The 21,774-nt window shown below is 32.3% G+C and overlaps 2 protein-coding genes across 3 annotated transcripts; one reads left to right on the forward strand and one right to left on the reverse strand.

Annotated features, from left to right (window-relative positions):
- Positions 1 to 3,407: 3,407 nt before the first annotated feature.
- Positions 3,408 to 7,592, reverse strand: LOC105773914 (protein LSD1). 2 transcript variants are annotated; one of them, XM_012596115.2, is made up of 8 exons: positions 7,418 to 7,592; positions 7,271 to 7,329; positions 6,489 to 6,593; positions 5,444 to 5,554; positions 4,736 to 4,848; positions 3,932 to 4,018; positions 3,763 to 3,816; positions 3,408 to 3,652 (listed from the first exon to the last, which is right to left on the reverse strand). In XM_012596115.2, exons 3-8 carry the CDS (start codon positions 6,589 to 6,591, stop codon positions 3,611 to 3,613), a joined length of 510 nt encoding a protein of 169 aa, XP_012451569.1. In that variant the 5' UTR covers positions 6,592 to 6,593; positions 7,271 to 7,329; positions 7,418 to 7,592; the 3' UTR covers positions 3,408 to 3,610. The 2 variants fall into 2 exon arrangements, with proteins under 2 accessions (XP_012451569.1, XP_012451568.1); XM_012596114.2 differs by having other exon boundaries at positions 7,258 to 7,329; positions 7,418 to 7,591.
- Positions 7,593 to 17,692: 10,100 nt separating this feature from the next.
- Positions 17,693 to 18,987, forward strand: LOC105771542 (caffeoylshikimate esterase). Its single transcript, XM_012592988.2, has one exon. The coding sequence runs from the start codon at positions 17,831 to 17,833 to the stop codon at positions 18,791 to 18,793; it is 963 nt and encodes a 320-aa protein (XP_012448442.1). The 5' UTR covers positions 17,693 to 17,830; the 3' UTR covers positions 18,794 to 18,987.
- The last annotated feature ends 2,787 nt before the right edge of the window (positions 18,988 to 21,774 follow it).

Here is a 21,774-nt window from a genome sequence, read left to right on the forward strand (position 1 = left end):
AATTAAATTCAAAAACACCATGGAGTGCTAAACTTCTTTTCGAGAAGTGTTAGAACAATGGATCTTGCAAGGAAAGAAGCATACACTCACCCTATTAGAGCATGCATTGAGGGATTGGTTTGGAGGAGAGATAACTTATCTATAAAAGGAATAACAAGCGCTCATTGTTATAAAGCACTCGATCGTTATTTGAAAGATTAAAAGAAATTAACATAAAACAATTATATCATCTCTAACCCTTCTTAATTAAAAAAAAGTATGTACTTGCAAGAAGAATTAACCAAAAAAAAAAGTTTTCTTATTTCAAGAAATTATATAGTTGCAAAAAAAAAAGTTTTAAGGGTGTAAATGACCATTATTCAACTATTAGTCTGGTGTAAGGTGTTCATTATGATTTTAAGGGTTTACATTAACTTTTATTATTACAATTTCTAATTTTTATGAACAATTGATTTGATGTTATATGTTCATTATTATTTTAGGGATTTAGATGGCTTTTTTATAATTTTAATTTTTCTAAAACTTTAATATATTTTATAATTTTTAAATATGTTTTGTTAATTTGTAATTTTTTATAATATATTAGGCTTTATTAGATTTTTTTGTAATTTTTATAATATTTATAATTTTTTGAAAACCTATAAAATTTATAAAAAAATTCATAAGTATTTTTTATAATTTATTATAATTTTAATGAATTTTTATAATTTTTATGAGAAAAATAGAAGATAAAATTAGAATATGTTACATTTTGCCATCTAATTGGTTCGTCATTTGATTTTAACGATCAACGTGGTTAAAACAAAAATCATTAATAAAGAGGCTTAATTGATTTTTATTAACAATGAAGACTCAATTAAGCGTGAATTAAGGTCGAGCTTAATTGATTTTTAGTATTTTATTAAGGGTTTACTTGAATTTATGTTAACCTTTTCCATAGTTTTTAATTTCAAACTCCTTTAATTTTTATTTACTTATTTTATTTTTATTAAAGAAATAAAACTACGAGTGTGTTTAAAGTTGAAAGAAAGTATGTAGTTACTTTTTCAAAATAAAAAATTCACTCTATTAAATACGGTAGGTTATGAACTTATCATTTTCCGATAATGCAATAATTTTAATAGGGTAGAAAAAAATAGAGAATGGAAGGAAATGAGAGAGAGGATACCCCTTTTTTGTTTGCTTAGCTGCCACTTTATTAGCTTCTCTTCCAATCCCTCGTTATAACTTTCTTCCACTCTTTCTATACAACAAATTTCAATCCTTCCTAAGCAGTTTCTACAATCAACAAAACCTGTTGCACTCTTTTAATCCAACCTTCATTTCAACAACACTCTCCTTATACATTGTATTGGATTCGGATCCTTCTCCTTTGCACACCTCTACTTGTAAGCCTCCAACACTGCTTAGCTAGTAAAGCCACATTCATTAAGCCAACATCTTTGGAACCCGTACCACCACATTCCTTCATTTTATTCACCAATGAATCTCTCTCTTCCTGCTTTTCACCCCACCAAAACCACATTCATTTCTTCTTATAACAATGCATTATGTATATTGGACGACCACAAGCCGCTGCCTCTCCCTCCTTGTGACAACTTTTTTCTTTCAAAAAATTTATGGTTTTACTCCACAAACTTAGAACCCCTAAACATGAACCAGGGTTCCTAGCTTTCTGAGCAGGGACATTATTAGTACTCAAAATAGCACTTGACATGGCCAAATTAATAATGTCCCGACTTTGCAAGATGGACATCAATATTATTGGAAGAACAACGAATCATCTACAAACAACAAATGTGACCAAAATAGGACATGCATTCCATAATCCATTCAATCCATTTATCATCAAAACCCATCTTCTCCATAACACCCCCATATGTCAACCTTCAAAGCCATCTCAAATTTCTTCCCCTTCTTTAAGTGATGTGATGAAAAACTTCATTTGCAACGAATCTGTCTATTTTCAATGAATGCACTCTGCTCTTGGGTTATGAACTTCTCCATATATTAGTCATAACCTTGGACATTATCTTCTAGCCAGAGTTGCAACAATTAATAGGCCTAAACTGGAAGACCTCTTCTTAACATTTAACTTTCGTATAAACATCACATTTATGTAGTTTAGATCTTTCTCCAAACACCCTTTTTGAGAAAAATTCTTGCATTGCCTCCACAACCCCTTTAGCTATCTCCCAATAATTCTGGTAGAAGAAACCACAGTAACCATCAGGCCCTGCTGCCTTCACTGCACCTAGCTGATATGCAGCTTGCATGATTTAAATCTATCGACCTCTCTACTTAAATCTTTATTAGTATCAGCATTGACCACCCTTTCATCCTCAATCCACTGATCATCATCCCCTTTCACCCTAAGCACCTTATTTTTCCTCCTCTGCAATGTAGCCATGTGAAAAGAAATAGTATTCCTATCCCCAAACTCTAACCACTTCACCCTACATCTTTGAAACCAAATCTTTTCCTCCCTTTCCCATACCTCTTCTAATTCCCCATTCAGCTTTCCTAATTTCCTCTTATCATTGCACCCACTATTTTAAATCTCCCCGATTCTTTCTAGAATCTCATCAATCAGCTTTCTATTATTAGGGAACATCTTTCTGCTCCATTTTTTGACCATCAGTTCACCTTAGTTCTTGATGTAGCCACTATCCTCCATCCAACTTGCCCACATAACTTCAAATTTAAACTGCTTCGGCCCTTTCTTATCCTTCACTTCAGTATCAACCAGCATAGGAGGATGATCAGATCCTACCATTAGCAGATTAAAAACTTAAGCACTAGGGTACTGGCCAATCCATGATAAAGTTCCCAAAGCCCTGTCAATCCTTTCCTCAATGAGACCATCCTCCCTTGTATTAAACCATGCAAACCTCAAACCCTTAAAATTCAAATCAATGCAACTTAAATTCTCAATCATCTCCCTAAAAGCCTGAATCTTTCTCTCATTTCTCATCCCCCCACCCTCCTTATCATAGATAACTTTCTAATAATTTCTAAAACAAGTAATTCTAAATTTTTTTTAAAAAGTAGTAAAATAAACGGTTGGCCTATTTGTTGTTGTAGTTACGAGCATGTTACTTGTTTTGAACTTATCCTAATTTTATCAACTCTTCCCAATAATTTTTAATTTCAAAACTCCCTTTATTTTTAATTACTTATTTTCAATAAAAAATATAAGATTATCATTTGTCTATAAGTCTAGCAAGAGTTCAATACTCAGCTACCGAATATCTTAGATAAAAGCAAGAGAAAATAACTCTATACATATATACACAATGTATAGATTTATTTCTGTTGGTTTCATCACCCACAAGAGTTCAATACTCAGCTACCAAATATTGGAATATCTCAGATAAAAAAGCAGGGAAAAATAACAATATAGCAGATAAGATGAAAGTACACATTCGGTATTATTAATTTCACTTTAAAAATCATATAAATGAGACTTTCCATCTCCATCAATTCGTACACTAATAGATGTACATCACACATTATCCCTTCGAATACAATGCTTATGGTTTTGCCAGTTTCAACTTGATATACACAATCAATTCCTCAACAATCAAACTCAAGTACCACACTGGATTATTCATTTTTTGCCAGTTGTTATGCCAACCACGACATTGCTCACCTGCAAATGCATAATTTTATCACTATCCACCTTCACCATGTGGAATAACTTTGAAAAAAATGAATAGCACATATTAATGCTTAAACATATGCTGTTAAATCTATATTTACCAATTTCCCACTCTCGTCAACAGACATGGGGTTCTCAACAACAACAGTTTGGCTCTGATGAATACAATATTTAAAGCCAAAGGTTAGATTCAGTAAACAGTTGACTACTCAAAAGCATCTACCTTTCCTCATAATAAACCTAACAAATATGTAAAGCTTCAGAACTTACTGGCGAAGCAGATGGCGTAGCCATAGACCCTGTGGCAGCTTTCCCATTAGGTCTGTTTACGGGAAGGGGAACCCTTACATTGCCCATCTGAATGATAAGAGAGTAAGGAATGGGTGAACCTCCAATTACAGTTCTAACTTTTTCCCTATAAACATACTCATGCATATACAGTATCTCACAAAGGTTCTCAAAAAAATATTTATTGGATGGGCAAAAGCGGATAATAAGCTCTAATCCTTCCGATTAAATTTAGAAAACTTAGCAAAGAAAAAGCCTTTTGACTGATATTTATTTGACCAGGGGCAATCGATACCATTAAACCATTGATGTCTAATATATTGCAATGTAAGAAAATCTATGCCCCAGCATGAAAGGCTGCATAAAATTTGAATATTTGATAAGTGAATGGCCAGTAAGACCAAATTTGAGAGGTATGTCCCCAGCGGAGAGAGGAGACCCGGGAAGACAAAAGGCACAAAAAACAAGAAAATATAATTATATTTTCAACAGCACTACGGCAAAGGGCTTGCAGCAACAGTAAATGCTGCACACAAAAATGGCTAATGCTAAAGAAATTAAAGATTTTGAAAAACTGAAACTCATTTCAGGTGACTTCATAGATCAGAAAACAAGAAATAAGATACGAAGGGAAATAATGACTACTATCGACCAAATTATGAAATAATATGGCCCTCTCTTAGCCTCTTGTGAAATGAAAGCAAATCTTTGAATCTCTACATATTATTTTATATATATTTATATGTTAATGACAATTGAAAGTTGCATCAATTCAATCATACTTACTCCAACATTAGTAACATATTGACAGACAGCACATTTGACTGATGGAGCTCCATATGGATACATTAAAGTTGTACGGCAGTGCCCGCAAGTGATGTGAGAAATCTGGTTGGATGCTACTCCATGTTCAGAAAAACTCAGTAAACAAGCTAGGAATCACAAAGGTGAAAAAAGAGAGAAAAAACTGACAAAACATAAGATAAACTATTTTAATCGCATTGCAAGGCAACCTGGAAAACCAATGGTATGAGATGAATGAAGAAACAAAACAGAAAATACTGTATGGTTTGTACTCACTCTCAAATTTGATTAGAACAGCCATTATCCACCAGTGATATCTTGAACTAAAGTACCTCAGAAGACTACCAAACGAAGATGACAATGACAATAGAAACAAAGAATATAAAGGTAATAAAAGACATCCATGCTCGACACATTGTAATGCTGGAAAACCAAATACAGCACAAAGAAGCACTGATCAGGAAATGGAATCACATTCCCCCTTTTTTAGAAAAGAAAAATGAACAGGATTCCTTAAACTCGTTTACAGTGCAGAAACAAATTGAAGAAACATATCTTCAACCCACAAGCATTATATTTTCTTAAAAGCACAAAAATAATTTTCCATTCTTCTTTAACAGAATCATTTCCGCAATTCCAAACATTACAACCACAAATTAATATCACATGCACAGAATCATTAAATTGTACCTGGTGCAACATTAATGGTGTGACAGCAAGAGCATCTTATACTTGCTGCTCCACGTGTATACATTAGCAATGTTCGACAACCTCCACATATGAGTTGAGCCATTTCCATCCCTGCATGCTTATTTACAAACTTGGTGATCAAGCCATAATAATTTGATTCAACTTATTTACATATCGAAACACAAGGAATATTACTGACCACCCCATGTTTAATTTTTCTTTCACTTAAATTTTCTTATTTCTCTAATAAATTCTGGATAACAACACCATAATTAGCATTAACAGATGGTTTCGAACTATCTATCAACAAAGGAAACCAACATGAAAAAGGAAAAAGAAGATTCATCTAAAAATACAATAGAGTGGAAGTTCAATAGAATGTCTGTTTAAAGGATTGGAAAAAACTCTACCTAGAGCATTGCTGGCAGGTTAACCCTGCAATTAATGAGAGCCATCAATAATCTTGTCAAGATAACGACCTTTGTTTTTTTTTGGAGGGGGTTGGAGGCACAATCAAGCCAACTTAGGTGATAGATTTCAGCTGTTGGCAAGATGGAGTCATATTTCCGACAGTTCAAATGGAGCATGGTTTATGGACCATAAAAATTGTTTATGATTTGTTTGGAGTGCTCGTATAATTCGAACTCAGTCGTTATCTATCTTATACAATCAAGTTCACATAAAGAAGCAAGTATAAAAGCAAGAAATTCTACTATAAAACAGACTATGTCTAACGAATAATATATTCAACAATCAGCCAAGAACATAACATCCAAATCTCTAACACAAGCAGCATTAAGCTGATACAAGCAAATTGCCATGAATTTGATTTCACTGTTTCTTTATTACGCCATGTACTAAACATTGATAGGGCCACTTAGAACATAAAGAAAAATAACAACTTTATGAACTATATCTCTTGATTTTCAAGCAGAAATGATCACCAATTGTCCATTATACTGAAAGCCAGCAACTGCTCTCAACTTCAAAAAACCAATGAATGGTTTTACATTTGTAAATGATAAGAAAGAGAAATGAAGTGTACCAGGGGGAGTAATTGTATTGCATAATGCACAGCAAACACTGGTAGCACCTCTAGGATAAAGAAGAATGCTCCGACACCCAGTACAGATAAGCTGGCTCTGCATATCTGCAATCATTGAAAAGGGCCATAAGAAAGATGATTTTTCCAAAGTGCTAGTTGTAATGGATAATGTTGGTTTGAAAATTCAATATGAAAAAGCTGATAGTAAAATCCATAACATTCCAAATTCCTGAAATTACAAGCGGAAAAAAAGAAAAGGAAACTAATAGTGAAAAACATCTGACTGAAAGAAGGCGCAAACTCATTCAACAACTAGCCCTCAGCGGGAACTTGATGAGAGTGTTATCTCTTAAGACAACTATTAGATATACAGAAATCGTATGCGATAACATTCACAATAAAACAACAACAACAGGGAATGAGAACTCGAAATTCCAAAATTCGGGAAGGAAAAATCATTAAAACAGAATATTAGTATCTAATGCTAAGTCTTTTTTTTTCAATCACTTTCACCCTTTTAATAATATTTGGCAACACCTCAGCACAATTAAGACTTCTCTTTCTAAAATCCCTTGTTTTTCAATTAAATCCTTGGCTAATAAAATAGTTAAAGCGGGACTGGGGATCATCATCTAATTTTATTTGAAACCAAATTTACAAATAGAATTACGGATAGTTTCACGTAAGACAATTCCAATTCTAAACGGAACTAAAATTGACGAACATAGATAAGATCGGAATTAAAAAAACCCCCAAAATAAAGAAGTACCCGATTTCACCACCTTCAACTAGGAACCAATTCCAATTCTTTGATGAGCTATCGAATTGAGAGTTAAAATTCCTATCAAACAGATGACAGAAAAGGGGGGATTAATCGTGATTAAGAGGTGAAATTTAAGAAAAAAGAACACACAAAAAGTTCGTTTTACCTTGAAGAAGGCGGAGGAATTGAATATAAGAAAAATAAATTATTAATATGTTATTCAAAAGGAAATTAGATGCTGTGATATTTTTGCAAAATACGATGCGATGAGATACGCGAAATTCGAAAATATGCTCCCTTTTCTTTTCCTTTTTGAAATATGGTTTTTGTTTTTGGGATAAATAGAAAAAAGTTAAACCATCTAATGATACTAAAGTAAACTATTCGAAAGGTTATTCGAATGCTTTCATTATTTGAAATATGCTTTTTTGTCATTTAAACTATTAATCTAGTTCGAAAGCTCTTATTCCTCTTTTTTTTTTACAGCTTAATTAAAATCTAAATAATTTTTTTCTCCAATCTTTGACACAGAATGTCGAATTAGATCTAAGGTACATTCTTCTACTTATCGATGAATACTAATCCGTAAGTACTGATTGATGAATTATCGTTTAGAGCTCGCTACTTGAACTTTTTATATAAAAAAAAACTTAACAATCTAGTAGCTTAAATAAAAAACTTTTGAATAGTTTAGTTACATAAATAAAAACTTTTGAATAGTTCAATGATTATTTTATAACTTTTTGAAGTTGAGTGACCAAAATATATACTTACTAATAGTTTAGTTACCTTGGGAATAGTTTACCCATAAATAAAGTTAGCATTTGTTAAAGGTTTTATCAAATTTTAGTTACTTAGCATGTGATTATGTTATAGGGCTAAAACTTACAACCGCACAAACTTAGGCAATTTCTTTGTTTCAAATCCGCCTAAGTCAGTCTAACTCTCGTAAAATGAGAATTATTGATAGAAATTCTCTAAGGCATCGGAAATAAAGCGGAAGTAACTCAAAGACAAAGAAACAATGGGAGAACAGAAAAAACCACAAAAAAAAAACAATGCTCTCAAAGTATTCTATTACTCAAGTATGAAGTAATGAATGAGATGAATACAAATAAGGGGGAATGCTTCTATTTATAATTGTGTTCCCCCATATCCAACGGTACAATTTACTTTACATTGATGGTTGAGATCGAAGTCAATCTGCAATTGAGATTCTTAAGAGATTTACATGATCTCCAAAGATTACAAAATTAAATCTTCTAAGATTAGTTTCCATATCTACCATGGCAACCTTAGTTTTCCTTAAGTATTTCACTAGACCACCAAGGCTTCAAGTAGATGGGCTTCTCCACATGTTCAAAGAATCAGGTCAGTTCAAGTGGGTCAATGAGCCACATGTAATCAATTAACCTTCAAAGGATGCTCTTTGTGCATTAGTCATAGGTTCTGATCCGCAACCTGTGACATTCTCTCTCACTATCTCGCGACACCTTTATCGCGTCTTGGAAATGACAATGGTTTGACTCACTTCAGAACTTTCTCAATGCCTCGATTGTTTCCTAACTAGCCTCTCTATCGGGCAGTTCTGCCCTTTAGAACAGTGGCCTCGACTTATGTCTTTACTTTTGATGTTCTTATATATTTCCAAAGGGGTCTTCTTAACACTCCAATCCACCAAGTTGATGTTCTTACCATAATGAACATCCTCGACTAGTTGGATTGTTGATAATATCTTTGTTCTACCTTTCTCATCACGACTCATCAGCACCACGCATTGTCGTTAATGAGTATCCAATATATACATGTAATTGGTAAAATGAACTAGAAGAGTATTAATTTGGTTAAGGAAATTCAAGACAAGTATGAAGTTGTAATCATCTAAATGAATTACATTGAAATCTTCCTTGTCTTTCCACTCCCCGATCTATAGCTCAACTCTTTGTGTTACTCCCACACAATTGGGACCTATTTGGAATTAACCATCATAATTCTCTTAGTCGATTTGATAACTGAGAGACCAAGTTTACCCACAACTTTCTTCGATATAAACAAATTAGATGCCCTTGTATCCACAAGAGCACTCCTCATTCGGCCTGCAATGTTGATGTCCACAAACATCAACCTTTTCTGCTTACGATCTTTTTCGCTTTAGTAGAATTGAGTATTATTGATCCAAAACTTAATACATTTTCCTCATCATGCTCCGCCTTGTCTTTTTTGCTAGTCACAGATAACATGGATCACTGTGGGTAGTACTGCACCCTATGTAGATCATTACATAAAAAGTATTATATTGGCTTCTTTTCATTCTTATTGTCCTTTAGATGACTTGGGTTTTCTCTTACCATTAGGTGGTTTCCCATTGCCTCGACAAAAGATTCTACCTTGGTTATAGCTTTGGTAAGTTTATTGGCCCCTAGTCACCCAATTCTTATTTCGCTCAAGGCTTCAACCCATCCTTGAACTAATAGAATGCTTCATTCTCACTCAAATAAGGGATTTGGAATAACAACTTAGTGAAATCCCAAACATACTTGTTGGATCGCCAGTACGTCCTGTGACGCAACGAAAAAATTATTTCAGCGATCATCAACCAAAGATCCAAGTATGAGGAACGAATTGGGTTGAAACATGGTTAAAAAATATTGGGTTGAAACATGGTTAAAAAATATACATTTTCAATCTAATTTCCTTCAGAATGTCGATTTCAAGTCACTACAGAATCGTCTCGGCCGCTACATAGTCCACCCAATCAAGCACAGGCAACAAAACTCTTTCAACTTTTTATAGAGAATTTAAAAAATATTGGTTGTTAAACCTTTTTGAAAATTTCTTACTTCTTTCCATACATCGTCAGAGATCTTATTACTTTTATTAATTATCTATAATAAAAATAGAATAGTTCTATTTTACTCCTAGAGAAAATTATGGAAGGTATTAAAATTTTATATTGTTTCCAAAAGAATGGTAAGTCTAGGAAAATAGTTGGAAATCGTGTCCGCTAGGTGATACTATCCACCATTGATGTATGTAGGATGGTATACACCCATTGTATTTTGCGTGAAGTCTGTTGGCTTTAACCATAGGGTGTGACCCTATAGGCTCTTATAACATTAGTAGTAATACTAGAACATTTCTAATGTTACAAGCAATGAGTGGCATTTAGCAATTCATTGCTACATAAGTTACAAGAAGTCGTGATTTGACATAACGTTTCTGTGATAATTTTTTTCCTTTTATCATTTATATCTAGATTGGACACAAGTCATGGAATAGTCATACTTGTAGCCCAATCTCATATTTCTTGATATTCTAAGTAGACTACAATAAACAAATAAATGTTATATCTCATATAAACTTATTTGAGCATGACCATGTATTTCTAGTCTCACTCCATCAAGTAGCCCAAGATATTACTCCCATTTATGTAGGAGGGACAAATTTTATCTTAATCAATCATATCCCATTACATGGATTATGGTATATCCAACATCAATCTTTATAGTACAACCTGCTACGGTAGACGTTTGACTACATCAAAATATATGACTCATGATGTTAGGACAACGATGATCTCAAGTCTAAGGATCATGTACATACTTATCAATATGAGTAATGTTGTGACTCTTACATAATAATCTAAGAAACATACTCATAGTGGATCAGTTCAATATGTTGTTTTCTAACACATCTCATGTATAGATTTTGACATCCTTATGTCAATGACAACACTTTTTCATCAATCAATTACACATTAATCTCAATGCATTCTTACTATCCAAACCTACAATAATACTTGATTAAGGACTTTTTAAGAATAATCATATTATTCTCATGACTCTATTATTAATCAGTTTTAAAAATAAACTGGAATAATAATGACAATGCCTTATATTAACAACAAGGTAAAATAAGTATCTAATTACAATCATCTCATGATTGGTATTTGGGTATACTCTAATAATACTCTTGAATAGTTCTTTGTTGCGTAAGTCGATGCAACTTAGCTCGACCCTTCTTCTTGGCATATTGTGGGTGAAATTTATTTCTAAATTCATTCTAAAATACCACCTAAGTCTCAATAGTAGTACTACCTCGTCTTTCATTCGTGAACCTATGATGCCACTATAACAGAGTGACATTAGTAAAATAAATTGGAGTATTGTTTACCTTAGTGGCATCTTTCTCAATTCTCATTGTAAAGAAGTATTGTTCCATCCTCCAGAGAGAGTTGTCAACATCCCTTGTAGACCTCTTCCTTTTAAACTCTTTTAGTTTGGGAACATTTATCTTTAGTTCCGAAGCTAACATCCCATTACCCAAAGTAACTTTATAGACGATGAGCTCCTTCTTAAGCTCCTCAACCTGTTTCTTCAAGGTCGTCATCGTGGCCTCAAGAGTATCATCTCTTACTTTCAACTTATCCATAGTGGAATTGAGAAACCCTTGCATCACCTTCAAATTGGAATTGACAGACACCAACACAAATTCCCTGAGTTGCCCCATTATTGAGTTTAGCTCATCGGTGCGTCCCTCAACTACTTTGAGTGTCTCACTCACATTTCTCTTGGATTCCTTGAGATTGAGTACTCTACTTTCAAAATACTACAGCATGCCCCTCGATCGCCTAACTTTCTTAGCCCTCTCATGGGTCCCCATTGGCTTAATCTAATCTTCTACTTTTTTTCGTCATCTCGACCGACGCCTTCGAATCTTAACTTGGATACCAACTGTCACGAGGCTAGAACTTTAGCCTTACAATCTGTGCAACTTTAGGCGAATTTATTTTTTTCAAATCCACTTAAGTCAACTTAACTCCCATAAAGTGAGAATTCTTGATAGAAATTCTCTAAGGCACTGAAAATAAAGTGGAAGCAACTTAAGGACAAAGAAGCAATGAGAGAACAAAAAAACTACAAGAAAGCAATGCTCACAAAGTGTTTGAGTAAATAATCTCAAAGTATTCTATTACTCATGTATGAAGCAATAATGGGATGGATACAAATGAGGGGGAAGGCATTTATTTATAGTTGAGCTCCCCTAGATCCAATAGTACAATTTACTTTACATTGATGGTCGAGATCAAAGCCAATCTACAATTGAGATTCTTAAGAGATTTACATGATCCTCTAAGATTACAAATCTTTTAAGATTAGTTTCCATATCTACCATGACAACCTTAATTTTCCTAAGTGTTTCACTAGGCCACTAAGGCTTCAAGTAGATAGGCCTCTCAACATGTTCTACGAATTGAGCCAGTCCAAATAAGTGGAATGAGCCTCATTTAATCAACTGACCTACATGAGACACTCTTTGTGTCTCATGACATTTGGACACACCCAAGTAATTAGATGAAAGTTTAGTTATTATAAATAATTACATCATTTTGTAGTTACAAGAAAATTTAAATTTAATTTTTTTATACGTTTTGAGTAGATAGAGTGTCTCTATATCGTGTTTGGTAGCATAAATTATAACCAAACCCTATCTAATATTAAATTTTAAAAAATAATATTAATTGTAACATCTCCAGCCCGATCGAGATGTTAAACCTATAGGATGTAAGTGGATCTATAAGAAAAAAAGAAATGCGGATGGAAAAGTGAAAATTTAGAAGTTTAAACTTGTAGAACAGTGTTATACTTAGAAAGAATGTATCAATTACGAAGAAACCTTGTCTTTGGTTGGCATGCTCAAGTCAATCTGCATATTTTTATCCATTGCGGCAGCACTCAGTTATGAGATCTAGCAAATGGATGTCAAGACAACATTCTTGAATGACTATCTTGAATAGAGCATCGACGTGATGCAACTTACTAAATATATAGATAAAGGAAACGAGCTAAAAGTTTATAAACTACTTAAATCCATATTTAGACTTAAGCAAGCATCCCATTCATGGAATAAAAAAATTGATAAAGTGATCAAAACTTTTAGATTTGAGGAAAATGTAGATGAACCTTGTGTTTATAAATGTATTGAGGATGAAAATGTGGTCTTTCTCATTGTCGATAACATTATACTAATTGGAAATGATGCAAATACATTGTCATTAATTAAATTGTGGTTAACTTAATAGTTTAGCATGAATGAATTAGGAGAGTTGACTTTGTTCCAGGTATTCAAATCCTAAGAGATTAAGAGAACAAGGTGATAACATTATTACAAGCTTCATACCTAGGTAAGATATTAAAATGTTATGTCATGGCCGATACAAAGAAGGGAACTCAACCTTCTGTATCAGGATTTATCTTTCTTTGGAGGATTGTCCTAAGACAACAAAAGAAAAGGAACACATGAAAAAGGAAATCAGCATTAGGTTGTGTCTTTGTCTTAGACGGCAGATCCAGAGTATGGAGAAGTGTCAAACAGAGCTGTATTGCTGACTCTACTATGAAAGTCGAATATGTGGTTACTTTTGAGGAAACAAAAAAAGAAATATGGCTTCAAAAGTTCCTTACAAAGTTTATGAACTACCCATAACCCCTCTCCAACGCATAAATAGGAGGATAATGTGACGTGAACCGGCCCAGGTTGAGTCGAGTCATTTCACAAAGTTTGCTCGATCGTCGACGAGGAGTAGTTAGAGTTGTCGAAAACGGGTGATTTAGGTTAAGGGTTGCGAAAGCTTTCAAAGAGTTTAAATGAGTGGTTATAGTGTTGGTAGGTTTGGCTTAGGATAGAAACAAAAGGAGGTGGTGTGTTTGATGGCTCGGTTTAAGGATAAACTAAAGATAGACAAGTTTTAAGATAAATGGTGGGGATGGATAATCGAACTCAAACTTCAGAAATGATTCAACACTAAAAAGTGTCACCACGATTCCTATATCGTCTAAGGTGGTTTTGCAAAATAGAAGGTTGTTGAACGCCACACCGGGTTACAGTGATAAGTTCGAAAACAAGTCGGGAGATGCCACTAGCACGGTAGATAAGTCAACGAGACTTGTACAAAATTTGTAGAGGAGATAAACTTACTCAAGAACACAAAGTTCATAAAATTTGATCAAAATTCAAAAGTTATCTAACCTGAAACAATGCTTTCTTACAAACTATTTATAGGCATTATTATGACTGTTCAAATGTCTATTTGTGACCTTTCAACTTCAGCAATTAAATAAAGTTATTACAAGCTTTAATTTCATATTAAACTCATGTAAGGAAGCCAATTAGTCACGTCTCTTCATTGGAACCTGATGTAGTTGAAAAGCCATGCCAATTCTCCTTAATGAAGACTTTAAACATCCTTAATGTCTTTGATTGATGTCCCTTAAGCTCCCTTGTGACCACATGATAAAAGCTTGTGTAACATCCTCTTAAATGACACTATGATGAAGACTTAAGACTCCAAAAACGTTCATACTTGAAGAGTCTCTTTTGGTCCATTAAACAGCCTCTTTAATGTTCTTTTAAAAGCTTTGAAACTGTCCCGCTTTGAAGAGTCTTTAATCATATGAAAAGTCACCTGCAAAATAGATATTTAAGATTAAATAGTAACTTAAAATACTAATAAAAACAACATATTTAATAACACTCATGCACACAAAATAATTGAACATGCAACTTAAATCACCTTATTTAAAATGAAAATAAACACACAATTTATGCATTAAAATGTAACAGCCAATTAAATAACATACTTATATAAACAAACTCAAACATATTAAACAACTAAGATGCTTAAATGCAAGGTTTAAGATGCAAACTAAATGAACAAATAAATTACTTAATGCATGACTTAATTTAATGATGCAGACTTAAACTAACATGGGAGTTACATAATGCATGTCATAGTTAAGAGATGTAGATTAATAATGCAGGACATTAATTAAAGATGCATATTAATGATGTTAAAACTAAAACATAATTAAAGACACAAAAGTAAATGAATTAAAGTCCTTATTCTAGCAACCAAATTAACAAACTAAAATTAAAAGCTTCATTTTGCACTTGGGCCTCTCGAGTTTGGCCAATCTCGATGTCGTCAAGTTGTGTCGTAACATGATACGGCTGGGATCGCATCATAATGCGCTTAAGCGCACTCGGACCCATGTCCTACTGCATTGACAACAATGCCCATGCTAATCGAGCTAAGACTCAATCGACCATCTTGAATATAAAATTATGTTCATAACAAATTATTAATATAAATAATAATTATTTTATTAATAATGTTTTCATTGTCAATGTAATCATTATTATCGCTTAATTGGACTTTAGATCCATATTAACTTATAATTTTTATTTTAGATTAATTATCACTTAATTAGTGCTACAATTATATACCAATTAAAATTAATATTTAAAACCATAAATATATGTATTAGCAAGACATTTTCATTCAAAATAATATCTAAAGAAATACTAAAAATATATATATATTAGCATTATTTAATAGGTTTCTTTCTGTCACAAAAAAATGTATGATTTTTATTATTATTTAATATGTTTAGTTATTATTAATTAATATTTGATAGTTTTACTATTATTTGATTCTAATAATATTTACATACTTATGGATGTTGTTTACCATTGTATTGTAAAATAAAATATTAAAAGTAATGATTTTTGTATTATTTTATCTTATTATAGGTTGCTTCCCACTTTTTATTTTAATTAATTTTAAAATGTTATTTTATTCTCTTAAAATTAATTGGCTTTCATTATAAATTAGATCAATTATCATTTAATTAGCAAATAAATATTTTAAAGAAATTCCAAAAGAATAGCAAATTATTTTATTTAATCACTTCATATTTTATTATAGGTTGTTTCCACTTTTTGTTGTATTTACTTTTAAATGTTATTTTATTCTCTTAAATATTTTTCAAAATCAATAGATTTTTATTATAAATTAGATTGATTCTCATTTAAATAGTAAATATATTTTTAAAATATATAAAATATTATTTCATAAATTTAAAAAATAAACATGAAAAATCAAGAGAATTATATCGAAATAAAAAATAATTAATTGCTTAATTATATATTAGTGACCAAGATCTTTAGGAATTCAATAAAAGAAAGTAGGAACAATGTGTATATGCCAACACAGCTTAAGCTATGCGCATATTTATGTGGGGTAGGTGATCATACTGATATCTGGAAAGTCATGTCGGCCTATAGGCTACATTTTTAATCGGAGAAGAGGTTTTTTCCTGGACCCTGCAGGCGGCTCACGCTTGACTTTGACCAAATGTCTCAAAACTTTGGCATAGCGACTCATAATTTCTTTGAGCTTCAGTCCATTATCATGTTGGTGCTTCGTAACCAGCTGAAGCTGTTTCTCTTCTTCCGTAAAGTGGTGACCTAGTGTCAGAGAAGTGCTACTTTTTGCTGATCTGCCCATCATCTCCTTCGAGTTTGCGTTTTCGTCCCCTTTGATGAGTTGCTTCAAGCTTTTACGATCACCACCTTCATGCTCACCTTTTCTTGGGGAGCTTTGATCCAAAATATGACCAATACTTTTGAGAGGGATTATATCCCGTTCAGAGGAATGATTTTGACTTTGACGATTAGCTTCTTGGAGATTCAATGGCTTCCTGGTTCTCTTGGACATTGTAATATCATAATGGCGCTTGCAATGGCTGCCCATTTTCTCCCAAAAACAATTCGGCATACACTGGGACTAATAGAAGGGATGTACTAGCTATGTGGTTGTGATCAGAGAGGTACTTGCTTAATGTATGGGAAATTATATATAATAAGGGGGGTAGTTTAAAGGTAAAATGTCTGTTTTCTCTCCAACTGAAGGATTAACCTTCTCCCTCTAGAAGTAGCTGCAGAGGTTGAAATTTTACCAACCAACTCCTGCAATTCCCTTTGTTTCAAGTAAGTATGACGCTTCATGCTCTTGTTTAAAGCTTAGTTAATTAAAAGGGAAGAAAATTATATATTGAAATCCCCTCGAATTATATTTGAGCTACTTACACATCCAAATCATTTTACTGTCAAAGACTTGACATTAATTATACCAAAAAGTTAGTACATGCTAAGCTTTTCTTTTTTTTCTTTTTCTTTTTTTACTTGTGAATTAAGCATTAATCGATGTTATAGGCCAAAATAGAGGGGATATTTAGTATGTCACTAAATATGAATCACTGCGAAGACTTCACTTGTATTATCACTCAAAATGCTTGTGAACATGCTTTGATTTCATCATCGATCCTCTCAATGAAGGAGGCATATTATAACTGATAATGGATGAAAATATCAATAATATATAAATATATTTTCTAATAAGTGCCATCAATGAAAATTAATGAAAATGAAAAACTAGGCCACAAACAAACATCACCCATGCATTAGTAGAAGATTCGTTTTAGAGAGAAAGAGATTTGTGCAATGACTAATTTAAAGCAATCCTTTAATGATGGTCTATCTACCCATTTAATACAGCTGCTCTCAACGGTTTCTTTGCCGGACTAGTTTTGAGTTATGTATGGCCACGTTTCACGTTGGTGTATTATAAAAATGGGGGAGTTGCCAATGCCATGCAGATGCAGACAAGGCAACTTGTGGTTGTGGTTTAATTATTTCCGTCTAATTGGCATCTTGTTTCTTTTTCAGTCTAAACCAAATGATTCACCCAATTCACGAAGCTAATGAAAGCTGCCCATATGGAGACCTCACAAGAGAGGAGTTCTACCAGAAGCATCAGATTCTCCATCGGGAGGGCTTTATGTTGAACAGTCGAAAAATGAGAATCTTCACTCAATCATGGCGACTGAATTCAACACACAATCTGAGAGGGGTAGTAGCAGTGGTTCATGGCTATGCATCCGATAGCGGCTGGCTAACCGAGCTCACTGCAGTATCCATTGCCAAATGTGGATTCTTAGTGTGTGCACTTGATCTACAAGGCCACGGTTTATCTGATGGATTTCCAGGCCATATCCCCAGTATCAAACACGTCATCCAGGACTGCATTCACTTCTTTGATTCTGTAAAACAAGAGTATCGCAAGTTGCCAGCATTTTTGTATGGCGAATCACTAGGAGGTGCTGTTTCTATTCTGATATGCTTGAAGCAAAAGAATGAATGGGATGGTTTGATTTTGAATGGTGCAATGTGCGGCGTCTCAGCCAAGTTCAAGCCTGCATGGCCCTTAGAAAAGCTACTTTCTGTGGTTGCATTCCTCGCACCAACATGGACAGTAGCGGCTGCAAAACCCGTTGCTAGCAAATCATACAAGGAGGAATGGAAGAGAAGGCTGGCAGCAAAAAACCCGAATCGACGAGCCTCAGGAAAGCCACCAGCGGCGACTGCTTTGGAGTTTCTGAGGGTGTGCAAGTATATTAGACGGCACAGCCAGGAGCTACAGGTTCCGATGCTAATGGTGCACGGCGAAGATGATAAGGTATGTGATTGTAGGTCCGCTCGGTTAGCGTATGAATCAGCTTCCAGTCAAGACAAAACATTGAAGATCTTTCCTGGAATGGATCATATGTTGATCGGTGAAGGCAAGGACAATGTGGATCTTGTTTTTGGCACGATTTTAGCGTGGTTGGGAGAGCGAGCAGACCAGATCAGACCGGTCTAAATTAATTTGCCAGACCTATTATTTATATAATTTTTATACTTATCTTGCTATTATTCTAAGTTTGAATAAGATTGAGAAATAATAAAAAAATTATTTATTAAAGAAAACTATTTGAATTAGCCTAAATTTAATATAATTATAAAATATTTGTTTAATTAAAATATTGTCTTATATTTTAGATTAATGTTTTACTCGCATAATGTACCGATTTTGTTGTATGTATTATTTAAATAATTATAAAAGATGAGACGGATTCTTTAAAATTTTGATTCTTTGAGAACTTGTAGACTTACTAGACTAGTTAAAACTCACATAATGTAACTGAATTTACAAGAAGAAAAGAAATACGGATGGAAAAGTAGAAATTTATAAGGCTATACTTGTGGACTTGTAGCGAAGGGATATACTCAAAAAGAATATCGATTACGAAAAAAATATTTTTTCTGGTTGTCATGGTCAAGTCAATCCACATATTGTTATTAATTGCGATAGTTATCGATTACGATATTTGAAAAATGGATGTTAATAGAACATTCTTGAATGACCATATTGAAGAAAGCATTTATATGATGCAACTCACCAGATATATAGTTAAAATAAACAAATATAAATTTTGTAAATTTCTTAGATCCATATATGGGCTTAAGCAAGCATCTCACTCATGGAATCAAAGATTTGGTTAATCGATCAAAATTTTTTGGGTTTGAGCAAAACATTGATGAACCTTATGTTTATAAACGTATTAAAGATGAAAATGTGATATTTCTTGTTCTATATGTCGATGATATTCTACTCATTAGAAATTATGTGGAGATATTATCATCGGTTAAAATATCTTAGGTCTTATTGGAGAGGTTTATTCACTTATATGCAAGGATATTGAAATAGTTAAGGCTTAAATCGTTGGGTGTATTGTGAAAGTTGTTCAATAAATTCCTTCATTAAGCAAGGCTCTACAAAGGTAAGATTATTATCTTAACTGTGTAAATAATTTCGGTTTCCATCTTTACCTTATGATATTGCTTCGAAGTTTTGCTCAAACAAGTGTTAGAATACCAATTTCAACATCAAATTAATCAATAATTTTTTATTGTAATATATATTATAAATATAGTCCTATTTAAATAATTCATGCGTGAATTTAGATAAAAATTAAAATAAAGGAAGATAATATTTTTCTATGGATATTAAGATTTGATATTTATTTATATTTTGAATTTGAATTTAAATTTAAAATATTAATATAATATAATCAAATTATATTATATTCTATAAGGTTATTAAATTAATTTATCATATTAAAATTTTGTAATAGCATGTGTATATCAAGTGATATTTAAAACTAGTTTTATATGAAATTGCTATTGAATTTAGATATGAAATAAAATGAGATTTATTAGATTGAGCAGTGATATTTGAGTTTATCCAATAAAGAAGAAAGTTCTAGAAAAAACTCAACTTTGTATTTGATAATTAAAGAGGTGACGCGGCTTGAAATTTCAACGGGAAAACTGGCATGGGTCAAAACATTTTATTACTTAATGTTATTAATGTTTCCACAACTCTTTTAATTTCTTAGTCAATTGCTATTCTTATTTGAATTGCATGTTTTGTCTATTATTCAAATGTGTTTAGAGAAGTCTTTAGAACAAAATGGTGGCGAGGCCACCCTCAATTTTTTTTTTCTTTCTATATGGTATATGAGAAGCCTACAATATTATTGTTTGTTTTATTTTATTTTCTTAAAATACATTTGTTTGAAGATTATTTGTCAAAATGTACCAATTTTATATTAAACGATATTCACGTGAATATTTTTTACCAACTTTGACATTAATGGGTGCAAACCAAATATTAGTGAGAAATTTGTAACAACATTAGTCTAACCTCAAAACTCAATGCTTATTTTGCCTATCCGTCAAAGTATTTTTTAAATCTATTTAGGTTAATTATAATCTTTTATCCAGTTGGATTTTGACCCAACTCTAACATTAACTGAAGTTTATATTCGACTCTCTTAATTTGCATGTTTTCCTCTTCTAAGTTAACCATAGTTTATCATAAACCCTAAACTAAACTCTATTTTAGGTTAATTAGGCAAGATGATTTCCCCACACGCAACCAATGCTTAACACTTAGGGGACACTATGCTAATATCCATTTAAGGTTTTAAATGAATTACGCTTAACATTGGGTTTGCATAATTTTGAATTTAAATTTTTTCAGATTCAAGTTTAAAAATATTTGAATTTAAATTTAAATTTGTAGATTTTTCTATCAACCATAAATGAAATTGAGTTCAAATACTTTGACATTAGATTCAAATTTGTATAATAAAAATTATTTAAAATTTATAAAATTCAAAACTTTTAAAAATAATATTTATTGAGATAAAAGACTAAAATCGATCCAACTTAAAATTTATTACATTTTTAAACTCATAAAAATAAATATTATAATTGAAATTTAAGAAAATTAATATAAAAAACAAAGGGGTTGCTTTATGCCAAATTCTAAAGAAGTTTATTTTGGAGGTTAAAATTAAATTATAAAATTTTAAAGGGATCAAAATACAAATTTATTTTTATATATGCTTGTTATTTTAGAATTTTAAAAAATTAAATTGAAAAATTTTCATCTTTAAAAGAGAGAAAATGTATAACTTCAAGATATTTTACAATTTGAGTAGGATCAAAGTCCTTGTGTGCCTTCTTGACGTGCTAACCACCCATAAAACTCTAAAATATAATATTATTATTATTACATTGGAAACATTTTCCACAAAAATAATAATAATATCTCTCATCAATAAAGAAAATTATGAGGAAAACACAGAATTTGTACAAAAGGAGAGAGAATTCTGAATTATTTCTATTTGATTTTTTATAACTATCTCTAGTCCTTTACACCATGCTTATAGGAAAGAAAACTGAACGGAAATAAAGCTTTAAAAGTTGGTTAAAATAAATGGTAAATTAAAC

Source organism: Gossypium raimondii, chromosome 6 (genome assembly GCF_025698545.1).
Source record: "Gossypium raimondii isolate GPD5lz chromosome 6, ASM2569854v1, whole genome shotgun sequence".
Taxonomy (NCBI): Eukaryota; Viridiplantae; Streptophyta; class Magnoliopsida; order Malvales; family Malvaceae; genus Gossypium; species Gossypium raimondii.

What these genes read in the sequence shown, in the direction of transcription:
- LOC105773914 (XM_012596115.2), bottom strand. Translation starts at nt 6,591, where the DNA reads ATGCAGAGCCAGCTTATCTGTACTGGGTGTCGGAGCATTCTTCTTTAT. An exon ending in CAATACAATTACTCCCCCTG is followed by an intron (nt 5,555 to 6,488) that starts GTACACTTCATT and finishes ATAAGCATGCAG; the next exon opens with GGATGGAAATGGCTCAACTC. An exon ending in CACCATTAATGTTGCACCAG is followed by an intron (nt 4,849 to 5,443) that starts GTACAATTTAAT and finishes AACATGGAGTAG; the next exon opens with CATCCAACCAGATTTCTCAC.
- LOC105771542 (XM_012592988.2), top strand. Translation starts at nt 17,831, where the DNA reads ATGATTCACCCAATTCACGAAGCTAATGAAAGCTGCCCATATGGAGAC.